The sequence below is a fragment of the Myxocyprinus asiaticus genome, chromosome 50 (genome assembly GCF_019703515.2).
Source record: "Myxocyprinus asiaticus isolate MX2 ecotype Aquarium Trade chromosome 50, UBuf_Myxa_2, whole genome shotgun sequence".
NCBI classification, from domain to species: domain Eukaryota; kingdom Metazoa; phylum Chordata; class Actinopteri; order Cypriniformes; family Catostomidae; genus Myxocyprinus; species Myxocyprinus asiaticus.
In genome coordinates, this window is record NC_059393.1 from 8,313,319 (window position 1) to 8,336,096 (window position 22,778).

General features: G+C 41.6%; 1 protein-coding gene across 2 annotated transcripts in view; it reads right to left on the reverse strand.

The window, feature by feature from the left end:
* The window catches only part of LOC127438670 (glutamate receptor-interacting protein 2-like), a 195,109-nt gene that overhangs the window by 75,222 nt on the left and 97,109 nt on the right, over positions 1 to 22,778 (reverse strand). Inside the window, exon 1 of one of the 2 annotated variants that reach the window (XM_051694408.1) lies at positions 19,728 to 19,782. The exons of the other annotated variant lie outside the window; for it this stretch is intronic. Coding sequence (XP_051550368.1) covers positions 19,728 to 19,767 — 40 coding nt within the window. The 5' untranslated portion in view covers positions 19,768 to 19,782. Of the gene's footprint in view, positions 1 to 19,727; positions 19,783 to 22,778 lie in introns of those variants that run through there. 2 annotated transcript variants of the gene reach the window in all.

Below are 22,778 nucleotides of genomic sequence, written 5' to 3' on the forward strand. Positions count from 1 at the left end.
TAAATAAATAAATAAGTTTACAACACTAACCTCATTATTTATTCAAGCTGCAATGCATGCTGGGAGCTGGTAAGTCTTTGTTTGTTCAGACAACTTTGTTAAGAGAGTTGAAATGTTAAATACACTTGCTGATTCAACTAAAGTACAAGTTGATAAAATGACAACTTAATATGTTTAGCTGACTGGACAATTTAGTTGTGTCTACTCAAAAAAGCACCTTTATACAACTAGATTTGTTTTTGTTTTTTCTGTTTTTTTTTTTTTTTTTTTTGTACATTTTCATTAGCATGACAGTAGCTCAGCTATTTTCACAATAGTGTTGCTTTTCCAGTAAAAAAAAATTTAACAAGTAGCCCTGTAGCATCACTAAAAACGCTACATGGTGCTTACAAAGAAATCAAACATGCTCACCTAACCATCCTCTCTCTCATATGTAGCACTGGGAAAACCAAATAATTTAGAAAATAAAATAGGTTAAATAAACAATTCCCTTATGTTTAGCATTGGGAACTCCGATTAATATTTAGTGTATTGCTACTGTTCATCACTATCTTGATTATTTCAATAAAAAAGAGTGCTTTCTAGTTTATTAGTTTATATTAAGTATACATTTATTTTAAATGTAATGTCATCACTCTATTTGTTTGACCCTTATGAAAATTAACCATGGTTTTACTACAGGCTAATAATACTGTAGTAACCACGACTGTAGTAAACATGTTTATTATTTATTTATTTATTTGAATTTTATTTTTTTTATTTTTTATTTTTTATTTTTACAATTAACCATGGTTTTACTACAGTGAAACAATGTAGTTTTCATATACTGAAGTAACCAAGGTTTTAATATAGCAATATTGTAGTAACCATGACTGTATTAGCCATGGTTAATTTTGTGGTTACTATGATTTTACTACATATATACATGGTTAAACTATGGTTACTGTAATAAAATTATGGATAATTTTTGTAAGGGAATGTCACCCTAATTAAATATATATTGTATAACTATCAGGTGATATTATTGAATTCTGCGATCATAACTGATTGCATAATTAAATTATATCATCCAATTGTTACATATCTAACAATATTTTCTTAATAAAATGGCTTCACTGTATTTAGATGCTTTTTGTTATTAACATGTAGTGTAGCTAACTACTTTTTTTTAAAAGAGTAGCTTGGCTGCGGTTTAACTACTTTACGTTATGAGTAGCTTGTAGCTTGCAAAGTATTAGTTTCAAAGTAGCTTCCCCAACACTGAACTAAACTTACACGCTCAATATGCATCCACACATACATTTACATACAAAAGGCTTTTCTTGTACATGGTTACAATTGATCTCTGGTAATCACATGGCTTCACATTCATGGATGATCTATGATACAAATAAACAATGAAAAATTGTCATCATAAATTAAGCAAAATGCTATTATATATGGCATCACTCCCCACGAAACACTCCCGCTTTCTATCATTGGTCAAACAGATAGTCCTGTCCCAAAGTCATGCCATTGGTTAAGATAGTGTTACTATGTCAGTCTGGTTCGGAATGCTCAAACAAACAGACTAATGTTTTGAGAGCAGTCACAGTGTTTATACTTTTCGTGGAAATCAACCTTTGGACGGCTTGCTTATAATTGTCTCGTATAAAAGTAAAGACAAGTTATTTTAACATCGAAAAATCACACACTTCACCTTCACATAAAAAGGTAACACCTGGGTTTTTAAACCAACTGAAAAAAAAAAAAAGCTCTAAAACTCTGTCATAGCAACAGTCGTAATCCTTGAGTGGCACATTCAGAGACATTTTCTCAGGCAGACAAAACTGTACCATCAAGGGCATCTGTGTTCTTGAACATCTAGGTACAGAGGTATAACCTCCCCTATGTCTCTGACTCTAAAATTAATGTGCTATGAAACCGTGTGGAGGTGAAAGGGAACCAGCATTTTAGATCAAAGCAAGTCACGCCACAGGTTACACTACGAGCTGTGTCACGGAACGTTATCATTATGACTGCCATCACTGAGGGAACTGAGGGTACAGAGTGATGTGGCAAAGGAACTGTGCTTCTGGGCTTGAACAAACTGGGACTGGGAGTACTGGGGCCCGATAAGGGAGTAGGGTCACTAAAAGTGCAGCATTCTTGAGAAATATTATTTGAATAAGATACTTCAACAATAAACAACCCACCCTAACTGGGTAATGATCCAAGAAGGTTTATTTTCACAGTTTTTTAAGGCTGTTTCTTCAAACTCTTGGAATGCTAAAATTTTACATTTACATTTATGCATTTGGCAGACGCTTTTATCCAAAGCGACTTACAGTGCCCTTATTACAGGGACAATACCCCTGGAGCAACCTAGAGTTAAGTGCCTTGCTCAAGGACACAATGGTGGTGGCTGTGGAGATCGAACCAACAACCTTCTGCTTACCAGTCCAGTGCTTTAGTCCACTACGCCACTACACCACCAAAATCTTGGAGGCCAATAGGAAATAAAAATCTCAAATGAGATCTCCTCAATATCTCAGCTGTGTCTCCTAGACAGGCAACATAATAGGATGCAATCTTTTGAGGGGATGGGGGGTTGGGATTTTTATTCTTTATTGTTTTATTTGTTTTTAGTGTATCACTTTTTTATGCAAGAGCAAGTTCAGTCTGAGGTCCCTAAGGAATTCGAGAAAAACATCGGAGACGAAGTTGATACTTAAATAAAATAAATCTGAGGACTCCATGACATCCCTTACAAAAAATATAAAGTTTTGGCAAACTTGTCGCAAATTTGCCACTCATTATTTTCACATCCAAATGAGCTTGCGATTTGCTGCAAATGTTTGCCAGGTAGTGATGAACCTGCAGCAAACCTTTGGTGACAATGGACAATTTGCTGCTACTGGCAAACACTTTTATGGCAAACCTGTGGCAACAATGAAGAGCTCATTTGCATGTGAAAATAAGTACTGGCAAATTTTCAGCAAGTTTGCCAGAACTCTCCATTATTTAAGGGGCCTCCACAGCTATGAAAGAGCAATCTCTCAGCAATAAAATATTGCACTGGAAGAGGTAGTTGGTAAAAGGTTTACTTTCTTTTGAAAGCACTCAACCTCAATGCCACTGTAATGTTTTAAATTTACATTTGTTTCATTTAATGCAATGGTACTTAGCACTGTTTACAGGTACATTAACCTAAAACAGTGCTTTAAAATACACCATTAAGCCTCACAGCTGCCAATCACGTCCTTTCATGTGCACACAGCTGTTCTTTTAAATATGCATTGGATGAGCTCTGGACTAAACAAATATGATAGTTTTCAAAGCAAACAGCCTAATCAGCATTGCGGTGAAGATTTTAGCTCTGTTCCAAAACTTAATGTGCTGCCTCCCTAAACAGCAATTTAAGGCAAAATAGGCATGCATCTTCGTAGAGAAGGTGATCCCAGACTGTATTCCAAAAAAGTTCATCCAACTTCCAAGATGGCGGACAGAGCAAGAGAAATGGTGACTGAAAATATACTTGTTTTTTGTTTTCCAATACTGAAAAGTATTAAAAAAAAATTAAACAATATTTGTGTATGCTACATAATTTCATGCTTATTAGTGTAGCAAGTCATAAGATTAGCAAAATGTTAACATCAAACTCTATGGGATGTAATTACAAGTTGAGTCAGTTCTCAATGTGCTCTTCTCATTGAAAGCGCTATTTGCATGTCATTGCTGCCTACGTAGAGTGTTCCATATCAGTCACGTAAGAGGTTCCATTTGGGTTATAATGCTGCCTTATAAGGTAGCTGCCTATGTAGACAGTAAACAACAAGGCAGCAAACTAGGGTTTAGAAAGGAGCTATTCTGTCTCAGTTTAGATGGCAGGTGTTCTGGAACTTGTTCCAGCTCTTTAGCTCTGATAAACATCCCTTTTGGCATAGTACTTCATGTTCACTGGAATGTTTGGTACTGGGACAAAGCCGCCTACAGGAATGCAGAAATAAAAAAGTTTATGAACCGATAAATTATTTTGGATAACTCTGCTAAAAATGTTCAGGGGTATTCACCTATACATTTGTGTAATCTTCTGCCTCTTCCATTTTCTTACAGAGTGTTTTCCTACCAAGGCTGTAACTCAATATGTGTCCAAACTGAAAATTAAATGTACTGTCATGTAAACATGTTGTGGTGGGGTGAGCAAGAGACAGACACAAAGGGTGTGGTGTCAAGCCTAGGAGAGGCATTTATTGAAATAATAATAAACATAAAATGTGCATAAATGGGGAAAATAGTGTCCAGGGAGAATGGCGATCAAAACAAAGGGTTATCTGGCATCCTTGTGGTGAAACGGGGCTCCGTGAAGTTCGGGGGAGTGTCCAAGGAATGGCTCATTCATGAGCAGGGTCCAATGGCCACACGTGCTCCCCTCCTGGATCCGTGGTGCGTGGGGTGTCGTTAGCGTCCTGTCTTTCCAGGCCCGTGTCAAGTATGAGGGGAAGCGGCCCGGCCTCTAGACTGTCGGCCGTGACACGTGCTGTTTTCCCCCCGCAACACATCTAGCTCGCGCCTGGGGTCAGAGGAGGGTGTCCGGCAATGCATCTAAAGCCCCGTTCACACTGTCAACGATTTTGTCATTGCAAGTGACGGGAGACCATTCATTTTCAATTAGAGCTGGTGATATCATGTTTCTGTAACAACTTACATGGATATAATAAAACAGTGATGCGTGGAAAACCGCGTCAGAAATTGTCAGCATTCTGAGTGAGTTTGATTGATACATTGAAAGATCTTTGCGTTGATATAATGCATTGAGTATTGATGCAGTTTATAACACTTTCCCATCCAGAATGCTCATTTTTAGCAGCAAGTAAACTGATTTCTTATCATATTGCATAATGTACCAGAAATTGTTGACATTGTTAGTGAGTTTAATGCATACATTAATAGATTGTTTGTCTTGTTCATGATAGGATGCATTGAGCACAGCTGTAGTTTATATAAAAGCACTCTACCCTGCAGAATATTCATTATTAGAGGCAGAACAAATGATTCCTTGTCAAATAAGAATGATATATTTGTTTTACAGGCAATCTAGCTCATCTGTGATCAGATTTTCTAAAGCTATGGCCAGTTGTGCAGCCAACCAATAATGTTTGAGCAACAGCAGTAGGAATGCCCACAAGCGACAAGAAATACAGAGACTAGCAACATCTAGCGACAAAATCGCTGAGAGTGTGAACAGGGCTTAATTCGTCCAAACCCTCCCTGCTCTGGTCCTGGGCGTGTGATGATGCCAGTGTGTGCACACATGGAGATTTGAAGCCAGCTCCCTGAGAAGAGGTGAGCTCTGTGTTTTAAAGACATTGGTGATGAAGCATCAGGTGTGCTTCATCCACCATTGTCAGAACAAGGCTCACTAAAGAGCACCTATTATGGTTTTTAAACATGTTTTAAAGGTCTCATACAATAGATTTACATGCATCCAAGGTCAAAAAACACTTTAATTTGCTCATAATTTAAATTGCAGCATTAACTTTTTTTCCCAGTGTCAAAAACGACTCGTTCAATGATCCGTTCTAAAGGATTCATTCTAAACTCCTCCTTTCAGAGAGCCTACTCTGCTCTGATTGGTCAGATGTCCCAGTCTGTTGTGATTGGTCTACCACTTAGTGTAGTGTTTGAAGGCGAGTCAAAGCTGTTCACGAGCAGCCAATGAAGACCAGAGGTGGGTTTTTTGTTACCAAATTGCATAGGATATTACAGGAAGTAAGTCTGTGTAGAGCCGAGGAGGGCGGGGCCGGGTTGGAATGAGACACACCCGGTCCCCAATCAGCCTGATGGGGCGCGCGAGGGATAAAGGCGGCCGGGGACGACAGTTCGAGAGAGAGAGAGAATTACAGACAGCTGTGCTGTGTTTTTAGTTGTGTGTTTTTGGTTGGGTTTTTGTTTAATAAATTATTATTTAAGTTGTCAAGCCGGTTCTCGCCTCCTCCTTTCCTCTAAACCCCCTTACAGTCTGGAATTACTAACGACTCGTTTTAGGTGTTCAGAATCGGTTCTTTCTTTTGGGATTTTTGAAACTTCGCAGACTTTTTTACATTCACAAACAGCTATATAACACACTACATGAAACGTAATATTTGAAAAACCATAATAGGTGCTCTTTAACTATGCACCACCTTCTCGCTCTCCAGCCCACTCCCGTTGTGAGCCTAGCTGAAGGACAGCTCTCAGAGGCAGGGCGACAATGACGAGAGGGTGGGGCGGGTCGTTCCACGACAATGTTTATTATAATTTGATAAAACAAGCATTAAACTTTGATTAAAAGTTAATTGGCTATAGGATGGTTTATAAATTGATTTTCAGCCCAAATTAGGCTATTAAATCTGACAAGGGTTGACAGCTTATAGAGTTGAAAAAATAAACATATTGTGCAAAGGGAGACCATAGGTCCTCTTCATCCCAGACACGTCCACTTTTTCAGATCTGAATAAAGCACATGGCATGGATTTCAAAATTGTAAAAAAAATAAATAAAAATGGCTTTGTCTTTGTCTATTTTAATGTGCTCTCTACAGTTAGGACTATCATAAATGTTGTCTATTTGATACTGAGCATCGGTTTTCACTTTGACCATCTAAGTGATCTGCCACTCTCAGCCATACAAAATCATTAACATAATAATGTAAGTACACTTTAAAAAGTAAATTCCCCAACTCCCCAGTACAACACCTGTTTCATCAGTCTTGCACTTGCTATGCATTGTCATTTTTTTATAACCAAACATGTTGCCTTATAAAAAAAATAAATAAATGAAAACTTTTTTTATTTTTTTCTTAACGAACCTGGACATAGTTTCTTTTAAAGATGTTGCTATTTCAAAATTAATGGCACATAAATGATGGCACATGTTTTGTCCAATGTCTAAAGAATCAGACCTAATTGTGGTTACAGGATGTAATCGTAAATCTAGCTGGGGAAAAAAGACTGAGAAATGAAATTGCCCTGACAAAAAATAGCTGTTCAATTTTACTTTCCAAGACTGGTATAATGTAATGTCTGGCAGGTTGTGCTATTTTTCTGACAACAGGGGTGTAGGATCTTTAACAGGGAACAAATTTCAGCATGTTAACCTCTGGTCCCTCCTTCTGGCTGTCTGCTGCTCACCAAGGGAGATGTAATGCATTCCCACCCCCCGGACATGACCATAATTCACAGCCAATTTAAATGGAGAAAGTAACAACCTGTCATTGGGACATAGCAGAAGGCGAGACGGGTACAAGCCAACCCCTTTGGTGTTGATATTATCTGTCCATGTCTCCTGTTTCAAACAAAACCCTTTTTCATTCCTGAGAAGACTATAGGCTAAAAGATTTGAAGTCGATAAGATACTGATAAACACAGAGGTAAATGTTTTGGAAAGCATTTCAAAAATCAATTGTGGTTACTGATAGCATTAGTTATTTGCAGGCAATGTTCATGTTGTTTTAACACCTGATTCACAAAGGATTTAAGCAAATTGGTTAACGCCGCAAACATTGGCCCATAATTAGTGCTGAATGCAAATTGCACAATTCACCATCTTGCAGGCAGGATCTAAGTGCTAGGTTGTGAAGATGGCTGCAGACAACCATGATCTAGCGTTCTGAAACTGTACAGCTCCACCACTGTGATCCAGGCACCTGATCCAGGCACATCTCTTAAAAAAATAATATTCAGTTGACTGCAGACGTTCCATGGCCAGTAGTAGCGCAATGTTAATTTGCGTCAGGCAAATAGCGCTGATGTAAACATGTTTAATCAAAACTACAGTTAATGTTGCATCAGAGAACGCTTTGAATCCATTGATTTGAATTGAGATAGTGTTATCACAAGGACTTTGAGAAAAAACAAACCAAAAAAGTTTGCAAAAAATCGTTTGCGAAAGTGACACTCCGTAATGCGGCCAAAAGTTGAGAACATTTCAACGTTTGACATGGACATCTAGGATTGCCAACTGTCTCATGTTAGACGAGATGTCCCATATTTTGGCGTCGTGTATGGGAAGCTTATTGCCCCTTTAGTGATGCAATGCTCGAGGGGTACCCCCCTCCCTTATCGGATGTTGAAACACTTGAGGGGGACCCCCATCCCTTAATGCTCAAGTGTCCCGTACTGGCGTGGCGAGAAATGAGTACCTCTTAAGGAAACCATAGAGCTTATTCAAATAGTGCCATCTTTGCTCATAGATTACATCTAATTTTCCAGAACTCATGTTGTGTATAGTTTTTTGTCTACTGAAATTTCAATGTTTCGTCAGCAGAGCGATCCAAAAACACTTTGAACAACTGTATGAAGATACTGTACATCTATCACTCACAGTCTCATTTTCATTCCCGTCAAAAAACAAAGATGGCTGTGCTGTGAATGAGGTCTATTGAACAATAAGAATCATCCAGATATGCTTTTGGAAATCCAGCTTGCTTTATTCCTGTTTGATTTCAAACCAGCATAGCTTTTTTTGCACTCTCACAACAAATCTTACACATTACTGCCATCAAACACTCAGTTACAGCTTTTTCTAATGTGTAGCTGCCCTAAGACGCAGGGTTTGGTGTGTTAAAGTGGTGCAACTGTTTAGTAAATTTGCCCCAAAGAGTTTTAGAATTACACAGGCAAGTGGCAGGTGATGTATCAATTCTTAAAAATTACAGTGCTTTTGTAAGACAAAACATTCCTTGTACAAAGCTAGTTTCATATTCACCATGGCATGAGCTCCTTATTCTAAAGAAAGACTTTCAATTGTGAAAAGACATAAGGGATTATTTAAAGCCTCCACCTAAATAATGTTAATATTTCATATTGTTAATACATAATTATTAAAAGAGTTATACTTCGAAAACATGTAATTATACCAAGTCTAGCTGGAAGTCACCTTCCATCATTATATCTCGCTTTTCTGTTAAGAACTCAACACAACAAGCAAAGCAGCAGCTGGACAAACAAGGCACAATTACTATAATGAGCAGTTTAAAAATGCCAGCGATGTAAATGGGATATTAGTCACAGGAAAGACAGCGAAGGAGGATGCTGTGCTCCTCTACATTATAAGTGGTGTCAACCCGTTCTGCGTGGGTGATGGAGAAAGGTGGCTGTTGGCATAATCATTGATTGTTCAAGTTGACCGAGATGCTCACAGGCAGATTATTCGATTGCAATTATCATTATTTTCAATGTTTTTTTTTTTTTGTTTTGTTTTTTTTTACGTTTAAAAAGGATTCTGTAGAACAGCTTGCTTCATAACCAACGAGTAAACCATTTATTCAACCCCATCACTTGCATCCATGTACGCATTGTCAGAGTTGTTTTTTTTCTGTCAGTGGTGGCTACATTTACCAGCCACTGACACTTTGGGAAAGGTTAGGGTTTGGGTAAGAGTTACACAATCTATTTCCGTAATTATAATTACATTTTGCACTAAATGAAATTGTACTGTATGCTCGACTTGATCACACAAGAAATCGACAAGTTGCTTCAGAAAGTTTATGTACCATGAAATCGACCGCATTAAAGGCCTGTTCAGACCAACTGTTTGTTCCGTATGAGCCTTTGAATGCCAGTAATGCATTACAATGGCACTATTCACATCGTGTCCGACAAATCGTCCACCGACAATCAGAAGTTTTTTTTATGGAGAGTGATCTGATTTTTTATTTTCTTCGGACTTGTACTGATGACAACTGACTGACCAATAAGATCTTTCTAAGAGCTTTTGAGTCGTTGCAGCTGCTCAGTCCAGGGCATTCGTGATGCTAATCAGCTGGCAAACACCTGCACTGAATGTGCAGCTGGTACCCCCGAAAATTATATTCTTAAAAATAAATAGTTGCAGTTCATTAACGATGAACCCTTTGTACTGCAAACATAAACCCAGTCTGTTTTTGAAAGTCTGCTTATGTTTTTTGTTTTTTTTCTTAATGTATTTATTTAATATGTACACAACTGTGCCTGTTATATTCTCATGGCATTAAAAATGGTAGCGAGAGGGGCCTGTGTAGCTCAGCGAGTATTGACGCTGACTACCACCCCTGGAGTCGTGAGTTCTAATCCAGGGCGTGCTGAATGACTCCAGCCAGTTCTCCTAAGCAACCAAATTGGCCCAGTTGATAGGGAGGGTAGAGTCACATGGGGTAACCTCCTCGTGGTCACTATAATGTGGTTCTTGCTCTCGGTGGGGCGCGTGGTGAGTTGTGCGTGGATGCCGCGGAGAATAGCGCAAAGCCTCCACACGCGCTATGTCTCCGTGGTAACGCGCTCAACAAGCCTATTGATAAGATGCGCGGATTGACGGTCTCAGACACGGAGGCAACTGAGATTCATCCTCCGCCACCCGGATTGAGGCGAGTCACTACTCCACCACGAGGACTAAGAGCACATTGGGAATTGGGCATTCCAAATTGGGGAGAAAATAATAAAATGGGTAAAAAAATAAAAATAGTAGCGAGGTTCGGCAATTCGTTTGCACTAAGATTGTAGTAAAATCCCTTAAAAAGACTCTTTACATGCAATATTTTACTATAGACAACTGAACTGCAGAATCACATTGCTATTTATTGCAAGGAAAATATAAAAAAGTACTTCAATAATTTAAATATGGAAAAGACCATGAGTCAGTGTTTTATTTTATTTTTAATATTATGAATATTTTATAATATACCAGTTATTCTTAACATACATTATTCCACATATATTTATATCACTGTATCTTGTGTTATATTATCCAGGCATTATAAAAAGAGAAGTTGTGTTCGGGACTCCATTTGGATTATACTCGTAGCAAAATACATATGCAAATAAATATCCAACAATGCTCTTTACTCATCTCACTCGCATAAAAAAACACAGATTATATACTCCTCAAAATGCATCAACACCATGGAAAGAACATAATGAAACAGTTATGCCAATTTAGGTAAATAAATGCTTTAACAGCATTTAATCTATTAATCTCTAACAGTTGAAGGTGCGGGCAGGAGACTGGTATAAATATTTGTAGAACAGCAGCAGCGCCACCTACTGTACAGGGGTGAAATAATTTTTCATTTAATTTTTTATGGACTCTGTGTGAATATCCCTGCCGTCAGAGGTTCATCTCGCAAAATCTCACAGATTTGGTTTGAACAGGCCTTTACCCAAATTACTGACAAGTACCCGCGGGCTGCATGTTGAGTAGTGCTGTTCCCTATCTGTCACTCCCTTGATATTGTGTCGATGTAGTGACACTAGGGGTCACTCTTGGGAGCCCGAGACACCTCTGGTCTTTGATAAAAGGCCAGTGAAAATTGGCGAGTGGTATTTGCATGCCACTCCCCCGGACATACGGGTATAAAAGGAGCTGGTATGCAACCACTCATTCAGATTTTCTCTTTGGAGCTGAACGGTCATGCTCACTGAGCTGAATTCTCACGACTGTTCATTCACATCTGCTGGATCTGACAGCGCATTTCAGCGGCTTCTCCTTCCTCTGCACTGGTGCAATGCAGAGAACACCCCTGGGCACTTCGGCAGAAAAAAGAGAGTATATTTTCCTGAAAGAGTATATTTCTCTAAAAGAGCAGAACACATGGAACGTCTTTTTAAAGATGCGTCTTTTTAAAGATGACTTTCCGATTGTGTGTTATTCCTGGTTGCAGTCGTTACCTCTCAACTTCAGACGGTCACGATCGCTGTCTTTCGTGTCTGGGCGTGACCCACATGGAGGCAGCGTTCGTGGATGGTTCATGTTCTCACTGTGAGAACATGACCATGGCAATGTTGTGGTTGCGGCTTGCTTTGCCCCAGCGGCTCCCCGCCTCGGTCCTTCTACCTATGGGTTTGAGGCCAGCACGGCTAGCACTGGGGGCAATTTGGGGACCCCAATGGGACCACCTCCGCCAGGTATCCCCCCACGGACCTCCCATTCCCCAGCACGCTCGTCTGCCCCTATCGGGCTTCCGGATGAGTCCGCCGGCTCGTCTCATGGCAATTTCGACCTCTTGTTCGGAGCCCGCGAAGCTGATGAGCTCTCGAGCGCAGCATCGGAGAGCAGGCTTGTCCAGTCGGATGCAGAAGCCTCAGCTGGGCTCCACCCTTCGGGGACAATTTCCCAGTCACAGGCTGATGCAGAGATGATGGACATGCTTTCCCGAGCGGCCGCGAGCATCAGGCTAGAGTGGAACCCTCCGCTCTCCCCTGAACCCTCGCGGCTCGATGATTGGTTCCTGGGCTCGTGGCGCCGCTCAAAGCAGCCACGCCCTGCTCCAGTGCCTTTCTTCCTGGAAGTGCACAAGGAGCTGACAAAATCGTGGGAGGCACCTTTTACTGCCCGGTCCCGATTTCTCAGTTCCCCTGCCCTCATTACCCTCGATGGCGGGGCGGCCAGGGGCCATACGCAATTCCCCTGGTGGATAAGGCGCTCGCGATGCACCTATGCCCGCAGAGCGCCACCACCTGGCGTGGATGCCCAAAGCTCCCATCCAGGCCCTGTAGGTTCACGTCGTTCCTGATGGCCAAAGCCTACAGTGCTGCTGGACAAGCCGCTTCAGCCCTGCACGCCATGGCTCTCCTGCAGGTCCATCAAGCCAAGGTGCTAAAAGAACTGCACAAGGGTTGTTCCGCCCCAGATCTGATGCAGGAACTGCGCTTGGTGACTGACCTCGCTCTCTGAGCGATGAAGGTCACGGCACGGACTCTCGGGCGGACGATATCCACATTAGTGGTCCAGGAGTGCCACCTTTGGCTCAACCTGGTCGAGATGGACGAGGCCGACACAACACGGTTCCTTGCTGCCCCCATCTCCCAGGCTGGCCTATTCGGCAACACCGTCGAGGACTTTGCCCAGCAGTTCTCGACGGTGAAGCAGCAGATGGAGGCTTTCCTGCATATCCTGCCCCGGCGCAGCTCAAGATCCCGCACTCCGTCTGCTCGTTGCCAAGGGCGTCCCACTGCGATGACTGCACCGGCTCCGCCGCAGCCTGCCCCTTCAGCCCGGCCCCGGCGTGGAGCCCACCGCAGGAAGCAGACACCACCCGTCTCACGGCCGGCCGCCAAGAACCCACGTAGGTCGTCAAAGTGGCCCTGAGACGGGCGACCCAGGATCGACAGAACCCACTGCACTGGAGTTGGTAGTAAGACCACTCCATCCCCCGGTGTAGGGCCGGGTGGAGAATCTTTTGTTGCCTTTTCATTTGCCCTCCTATGGAAGGGTGCGATAGAACCTGTCCCTCTGGCCAAGATGAAGAAGGGGTTTTACAGCCCCTACTTCATCGTACTGAAAAAAGGCTGTGGGTTGCGGCCAATCTTGGAACTGCGAGTACTGAACCGGGCTTTACACAGACTCCCGTTCAAGATGCTGACGCAAAAACGTATTCTGGCGAGCATCCGGCATCAAGATTGGTTTGCGGTGGTAGACCTGCAGGACGCGTACTTTCATGTCTCGATTCTACCTCAACATGACCCTTCCTGCGGTTTGCATTTGAAGGTCAGGCATATCAGTACAAGGTCCTCCCTTTCGGCCTGTCCTTGTCCCGTCACGTCTTCACGAAGGTTGCAGAGGCAGCTCTTGCCCCGTTAAGGGAAGTGGGCATTCGCATTCTCAACTATCTAGATGATTGGCTAATCCTAGCTCACACTCGTGACATGTTGTGTGCACACAGGGACTTGGTGCTCTCGCACCTCAGCCGATTAGGGCTTCGGGTCAACTGGGAAAAGAGCAAGCTCCTCCCAGTTCAGAGCATCTCTTTTCTCGGTTTGGAGTTGGACTCAGTCTCATTGACAGTGCACCTCACGAACGAGCGCGCACAGTTGGTGCTGACCTGTTTGAAGGCATTCAAACAGAAAACAGCAGTTCCACTGAAACTCTTTCAGAGGCTCCTGGGGCATATGGCATCCTCAGCGGTGGCCGCCCCGCTCGGGTTGATGCATATGAGACCGCTTCAGCACTGGCTTCAGACTCGAGTCCCGAGATGGGCATGGCGCCGCGGGACACATCACGTGACCATCACGCCGGTCTGTCACTGTCTCTTCAGCCCTTGAACCGACATCTCGTTTCTACGGGCAGGTGTTGCCCTAGAGCAGGTCTCCAGGCGCGTCGTGATCACAACAGATGAATCCAAAACAGGCTGGGGCACTGTTTGCAATGGGCACGCAGCCACCGGCTTATGGACGGGCCCGCGGCTGTGTTGGCACATCAACTGCCTCAAGTTGCTGGCAATTCTGCTCACTCTGCGGAGGTTCCGCCATTGATCCAGGGCAAGCACGTGTTAGTTCGGACAGACAACACGGCAATGGTAGCATATATCAACCGCCAAGGCGGTCTGCGCTCTCCTTGTATGTCACAACTCGCCCACAGTCTCCTCCTCTGGAGTCAGCAGCAAGTCGCTGCGAGCCACTCACATCCTGGTTGACCTCAACACTGCAGCGGACACGCTTTCAGACCTCAGGTGGTCCAGCTGATTTGGAGTCGATTCGGACAGGCACAGATAGACCTGTTCGCCTCCCAAGAATCCTCCCACTGCCCGCTCTGGTACACCCTGACCGAGGCACCTCTCGGCATAGACGTGCTGGCACACAGCTGGCCTCCTGGCCTACACAAATATGCGTTTCCCCCAGTGAGCCAGTCTGTGCAAGGTCAGGGAGGACGAGGAGCAGGTCATCCTGGTAGCACCATACTGGCCCACCCAGACGTGGTTCTCGGACCTCACGCTCCTCGTGACAGCCCCCCCCCCCCGGGTGAATTCCCCTGAGGGAGGACCTTCTTTCTCAGGGACTGCACCATCTGGCACCCGTGACCAGACCTCTGGAATCTCCATGTCTGGCCCCTGGATGGGACGCCGAAGACCTAAGCAGTCTACCACCCGCAGTGGTAGACACGATCACTCAGGCTAGGGCCCCCTAGTATGTATGCCTTTAAGTGGCGTCTGTTCACTTATTCAGTTTACATGCAATCATGCTTAAGTCTCAGTATTCCAAGCCAAAAAAGAGCAATTCTCACCAAAGCTGTTCTTTACCTCTCATCAGAGCCCACAGAGCATGTTGCTTGTTCGGTTCAAGCACACACACAGACCAGGAATCACAGTTCTGCAGGCAACAGATGTCCTTCTGTCTGATCACTCGCTACAGCTATGTGTGTGTGTGTAGTCTCACTGACACACACTCATGGGAACAGACACACTCTCTCTCCGTAACTCTACTCAAGCTGTCTTTTTGCCGAGTTGGGCTGTACCATCCCTCCTGCCCCAACAGGAAGACTCCCAGAGATGTGCAGTCGGATCGGTGCTTTCATGGGTGCTTTCCTTCCTGAAGGAGAGGTTGGAAGGGCGGCTGTCCCCTTCCACCTTGAAGGTGTACGTTGCTGCTATAGTAGCACACCACGACACAGTGGATGGTAAGTCCTTAGGGAAGCACGACCTGATCATCAGGTTCCTGAGAGGTGCCAGGAGGCTGAACCCCTCCAGACTGTGCCTTGTTCCCTCATGGGACCTCTCTGTAGTTCTTCAGGGTCTATAGAGAGCCCCCTTTGAGCCTTTGCAGTCAGATGAGCTTAATGCACTCTCCTTGAAGACTGCCCTCCTGACTGCACTCACTTCCATCAAGAGGGTAGGAGACCTACAAGCATTCTCTGTCAGCGAAACGTGCCTGGAGTTCGGTCCGGGCTACTCTCACGTTATCTTGAGACCCCGACCGGGCTATGTGCCCAAGGTTCCCACGACCCCTTTTAGGGACCAGGTGGTGAACCTGCGAGCACTGCCCCAGGAGGAGGCAGACCCAGCCCTGTCGTTGCTGTGTCCGGTGCGAGCTTTACGTATCTATTTGGATCGCACACAGAGCTTTAGGATCTCTGAGCAGCTCTTTGTCTGCTTTGGTGCACAGCGGAAAGGAAGCGCTGTCTCCAAGCAGAGGATCGCCCAATGGCTCATTGAAGCCATAGCTATGGTATATCACACCCAGAATGTGCCACCCCCGGTAGGGCTAGGAGCCCATTCTACCAGGGGTGTTGCGGCCTCCTGGGCCCTGGCCAGGGGTGCCTCTCCAACAGACATTTGCAGAGCAGCAGTCTGGGCAACACCCAGCACCTTTGCAAGGTTCTACAACCTCCGGGTGGAACCGGTTTCGTCCCGGGTAGTGGCACGCAATACAAGTGGATAAGCCCGGTATAGCCGGCCGGGTGTATCGCGTGCACATAGCGCCTTCCACCTCCTTTTGAGCTGAAGATGTGCACCATTAATTCCCAGTAGTGTTCACAAACTATGTTCCTTGGTTGACTTCCTCTGAGCCCTGTGGCAGTCGAGTCCCAGTACACGTGCTAACTAAGAGCCCTGTTCTGGGGTAGGTGCTCCGCATGTGGCGGTTCCCTGTAAGGTAACCGCATGCGATGTATATCTTCCGCTAATTCGTTTCCTTGTTGGCAAGCTGCGTCTTCCTTGGGCAGAGCCCCCTCTGCCACAGTCTCCATGTTTGTAGTAACTCCTCCCCCGTTGGGTAGGATCTACCATGAGACTTCTCCACATGGTCGGCAAGACCATGTGACGTATTTTCCACTTAAATACCCCCCCCCCCCCATCTTTGGGCGAGGTGTGGTCTCCGCGGTGTCCTCCCCTTGGGGGAGGTTACGTGTTGGCCTGGTGCGCTGGCTATGAGACACACAGTTGTCTGCCCATCACACACCACCAGTTCACGTAACACAGTTCAGCCAGTTGCGGCATTTTGTATAGGGACACCCCAGTGTCACTACATCGACACATGTCGTATGCAACCACTCATTCATAAATCCTGAATGAGTGGTTGCATACCAGCTCCTTTTATACCCGTATGTCCGGGGGAGTGGCATGCAAATACCACTCACCAATTTTCATTGGCCTTTTATCATTCCACAGAAAAGGTTGGTAAGAGATTTTATCATACTAAAATCATGTTAACACGCATATTGTTTACGTCTTGTGGCTATATATTTGAAACAGTGAGTATTTTAACGTTTACGTATTGGCCTAATTCACTTCCATTGTAAGTGCCTCACTGGAACCCAATTTTTTGTTTTTTCCGAAATAACAGTAAGTACGAGTTTAAATGAATTTTTGTTGTAATCAACACTATGCCACAAATGCTGTCGATTGAGCTTAACATTTATTGTACATTTATTTATTGTAAAATCCAAGTATTTCCGAAGATTTAAAAAAAAAAAGATTTTCCTTCACAATCAGCACAGAAAGTGCATAGTCCACAGATCTTAGCCTGCGAATCACCCACCAAGATCTTGCAAGCAAACATGTCTTATCAAACCATCTGCCAAATTTGGATTCTGTCACTGCGATCTCACTCAATGCTATTTTATTCATGACACATCTAGAAAACAGGTTTTTTTTTTTTTTTTTTTATCTGAAGAAATATCTTTTACTGATGTACTCTTAAACTAAGACATAATCTCAGTGAATATGGGAGACACTGTTAAACAAATGTTTCAGACCATACGGAGGAAAAATAAAACAGAAGGGTGTGCAGATAGATGATTCCAAAACCGATACAGAATCTGCATCCTTAAAACTTTGCAGATTTCTGCATAATTGGATCAACCATCAATGACAAAGTTCTCCACATCTCCCACCCCATGCTCATAAAACATTCAGATTATTATATCAGATTTTTGGGAGATAAGATGTTTTACAAGATTGTAATTGCTGTTCACAGGATTATGAGAGCAGAATCTAGCAGTAGAGGTTCGGCAGTGTGTGTGTGTGTGCTGTATGGCAAATCAAGTAATAGGAATAGCAAAGTATGCTTATCACTGATACAGTCTCTTTATCTCTCTCTCTTCTGCTCATCTAGTGTGTAAGCATCATTACTAGCATGCGTGCACACACACACACCCTCTCCTCGCATCTGGCCCCCGCTGGGAGAACATTAGACTGAGCTGTGTTGCGTGACGATTTCCTCTGCTGCTCTTCATTAGATCATCGTACCCTGATTCACTCAGTGGAGCCCATAAATATAATTTTCTACTCAAAACATGGCGTCATTCATAAGCAGGAAAATGTTCACAATGGGAATCTACGTACATGTGATTGTTATATCAATTTAAACGCATGAAACAGTGATTAGAATTTATAGAGATGGAGTGAGATTTCTGCATTAATTATGCAATATATAAAGTATGTCATTTCTGTGCCTCTACCGAACTGCAAAAATGACTATTTCAAACAGGTTTCCTGAGAAACCATCCGTTACCATTTACTTACTGTATTTACACACTCAAAGGTAATTCAAAGGATACCACAGTACTGAACATGCCAGGTAAATTTGTCACCCTAAAATGAAAAGTAAAAGATAAGAAATTTTATTTTGCATGATGCTATTAAGAAATTTGAAAACTGGCTTTGTGACATTATTTTTATAAAAATTAAGCATATTTCCCCCCTTAATTCTTTATACCATGATGTGTCCAGATGTTTTACTTTTGAATATTCTTTAGATATTTTAATTGTTTTTCACTGTATATATTACTGTGAAAATTTACAGTGAAATTGTTGTATTTTTTTTATTTTATTATTATTATTATTATTATTATTATTATTATTTATATAAAGGCAGTATAACAAATACTACCATGCTGTATAAATATTTTACAATTTAAATAATAACAAATTAAATAATAATTATAATAATTATAATTTTTATTATTATTTGATAAAATATTATTTCATATATTTTGTTTGAGGTCTTTTTATGGTAATCAGGAGGGAAGGGTCATTAAAACATGAGGTTTCATTTAATTAGTTGCTGTATTTCATGTATTTGCTCTCATGTAAAGCGACCTTGGGTTCAAGAAAGGCGCTATATAAAATATATGTATTATTATTATTATTATTATTATTTAATGCATTTCTGTATCATGTCCAGAAAACATGACAACAGCATAGTACTTTTTGTAGTACACATTTTACTAAAAAGATTATTATTCTAAAATGAATATGCTATTTATAATGACAATAAATAGCATGTATACCATCAAATAAAGCATGTTTAATATAAAAAAATATATATATATGTGCAAGAACACATTATACAAGATACCATATATTCTTCAGAAACTTGTTGGGTTTGTAATGTGCCCTACCTGTAGAAGAAAAACTATTCTTCAATCTATTAAATCACCAATTAAATCGTTCTAACACAACATGCCCATAAAGCTCTTAAATGGACAGTTCACCCAACAATTTAAATTATTGTTATTGTTTCAAAACTGTATAACATTCTTTCTTCTGTGGAACACAAAAGGAGATCAGCTTCAGTCACCAGTCACCATTCACCTTTTTTTTAGTTTTTTTTTTTGGAAAATGCAATGAAAGTGAATGGCGACTGAGATTAATATGTACTGTATAGCATCTCCTTTTGTGATCCACAGAAGACAGTAAGTAACATGGGTTTGAAACAACATAGGGGTGAGGTTTTTTTTTTTTTTTTTTTTTGTGAACTATATCCTCAAACATTTAAGAATTTATGAAGAACCAACCTATTCCAAATGAGAAGAATAAATAGACCATAAAAATAAAAAAAGTGACATTGTCACAAGTGACGAACTTTGGATGACCTCATCTCACATTTGCAAGTGGTTGAGACTGAACTCACAGACACATCTATTAAAAAAATAAAAAAAATAAAAAAAAAATATTCAGTTTACATGCAATCATGCTTAAGTCTCAGTATTCCAAGCCAAAAAAGAGCAATTCTCACCAAAGCTGTTCTTTACCTCTCGTCGGAGCCCACAGAGCATGTTGCTTGTTCGGTTCAAGCACACACACAGACCAGGAATCACAGTTATGCAGGCAACAGAAGCGTCCTTCTGTCTGATCACTCGCTACAGCTATGTGTGTGTGTGTAGTCTCACTGACACACACTCATGGGAACAGACACACTCTCTCTCCGTAACTCTACTCAAGCTGTCTTTTTGCCGAGTGGGGCTGTACCATCCCTCCTGCCCTGCAGATTTTTGGATTTGCCTTTGATTTCCTTCACACGAATGTAAATCTTGAGCTGAATGAAAGGAATTCATTCTGAATGTAAAGGACTCTGTATGTCTTATTTGTTATATTCAGGCCATCGTTTCAGTATTTAATCAGTTTATATTAAATCCAATAAATGCGATTCCACCAGCCTGATTAAGTGATCGAATCCAGCCATTCTGCCATCAAATATTCAACTTAAAGTCACCCTGAATTCAAAATTGTCCCTATTTATTTCTTAATGCATGTGCCTGGACTTATTGTGAATCAATTTATTAGAAAGAAAACCAGAAATGAATTTCCTTGTTTGCTTATTTCAAAGCCCTCTAATTTTTAAAAATTCCAATCAGTTTCTGATGGATAAAATCTAGTTGCACCCTACAGTTTCTCTATTTGAACACACTGTACTGTTTTGCATGAAAATAGGTCACATTACGGAAGTTTAGTAATACAAACTCTCTGAATAAATGTAAAGTGTTGAAATGGAAATGACAAGTTGGTAGGTTTGGTCTTGGGTGACTTAATCTGCTTACCCTTCTGCTGCTGCACAATTAGACATACTGTACATACAATCCCTCTGAAGCAGATCTAGACAAGCGCTGCTGGTGAGGAGGAGGGTTTCAGAGAGAAAACTGCAGTGAAGCGTGCTGGAGTGAAACCGGATTACCTGCAAACAACTGAGGCAATTACAATTTTAGACACTGAGAGAGTGCGCAGGCTGATTGGCTAACAGATTACACGTTCAAAGGACCCATCGGCTTGCACCATGTACATGACTGAACTTAGAATCATTTAAGTTGTCATGTTGACTTTATAAGACTCCACTCTATGAAACTCACTTTAGAGGGAGTTTTTCTAAACCAAAATAAAGTTTTAAAAGGCCTCATAAAAGGAACAAATGCACTGATCTTTTGAAATAAAGAGTTCAATGTACTATGTAGACATGCTCTAACTTTCAGAACTCCAAACTCCTTGCCCAGTCCTCCAAAACCATTTATTGAAATAAGCCACCAAAAAAGTTTGCATGCACCATATTTGAAAGGACACAAATGTGAATGCCAAAAGGAAGTGGGCATTCCTTTCCCTCTCAGCAGCTGTTACGCCAGGTCTATGCCTGGACACCTTTTAGACAGATACCAACAATGACACTAATCAGCTCCAGATACAGACTGTGAGCCTCTGTCCTCTTCACCAGAGCGATTCTGTTCTGTGGTTCTGCCCCCTAAATCAGTTGCGTTCTGTGCCTCTTTTCCCTTGCAAGCCATCAACATGCCCCTCTGACATCAGTGACTAAAAGCCCCTGATTTATGGGGAGTATCTTCCCCCGTCCTCTCCTTCTGTCCATCTGCCTTTGTAGCTTAATGTCTCTCATTCTTAGTCAAATGTATGGTGAAAATTCAGATAAGATCCACATTAGAAAATAGTCCATAGTGGTTATATTATATGAGCTACAAAATTGTTTGAGAACTTTAATACTATAAAATTACTCATTAAGTGACACATTGTTGGTTTCCAAGTTCATTAAATATATGTTATGAAAAATATAAATCAATCAGTGATAAAACTGGTGAGTTGCAACCTAAAAATGGGTCGCAGACAGAGTCAGAAATGACAACGTTTTTATTAAGGTGCAATTTTTGCCATGTGGAATTGATTTTCAGGGGCATATTTAACCTTTATGAAGGCATATTTATTCCAACTACAAAACAACACAGTGTTCCATTCATTCATATAAAACAACAACAACATACCAATAGGCAGAGAACAGAATTTAAAGGGGTCAAGACATGCCTTTTTTTTGGTATTATTTTAATATGTTCCTTGAGGTTCACTTATAATACTGGTAAAAAAAAAAAAAAAAAAAAAAAACTGGTTTGTTTTTTTGCACAGAAAGAGTCACATTTGTAAAAAAAAAAAAAAAAAAAAAAATAAGTATTTTTTCCACCCTCATTCTGATGCTCTGTAAGAAACACTCAGATTTGGTGCTCCTTCTCCTTTAAGTCTTGACATTAAACGGCTACAGTTATGATTGGCTCTCTGCTCTTGACTGACCTGTTCTCTCCTTGCCATCTCACTGCTCACCACTACTGGGTGTGGCTACAGAAGTGACAAGGTAAAGTAGGCTTACAGTATGTTTGTATAGTACAATGAACTCTTATGTGTCAAAAGATCAAGAAACATTTGACTTCTCATGTCATGACCCCTTTAATAAAATAGACCAAATGTTACTAATGTCCATATAGCTACTGTATATTCTCTTCAATATTAGTTTTATTCACTTTTGCCTCCAAATGCTGAATGCAAATAATAAAATGCACCTAAGTCTTTAATCATGCATCATAAGGATAGGAATATTAAATAGGCTAATTAGCTTTTTCAAAAGTCAGGAAAAAATGATTCCCATATATTTTAATGTTAATGTGAAAGGCTGTGCATCCAATCAAACTCTACAGAATTTTGGTGCAAATTCATGTGTCACATTGTGGATGGAGGCCATATTAGGTAGTTCCATACAACCATGAACAAAACTACAAAAAGTTACAAGAATTGATGACCCAGACTACATTATATACAGGTTCAGTAGAAGTGAGGATATACATGGTTTGTGCAACCACAATGAGTTTTATGCTGTGAATTATTGGCTGCCAATAGCACAAAACCATCAAAACTGAAGAGACATTTAGAAACCAAAATTGTCAGTTTTCCTATTCAGTCTATGTCAAGTTTATCATTTTGCAAATAGTAGTTCATGATAATATTTATACATTTCAATGTTGTATCT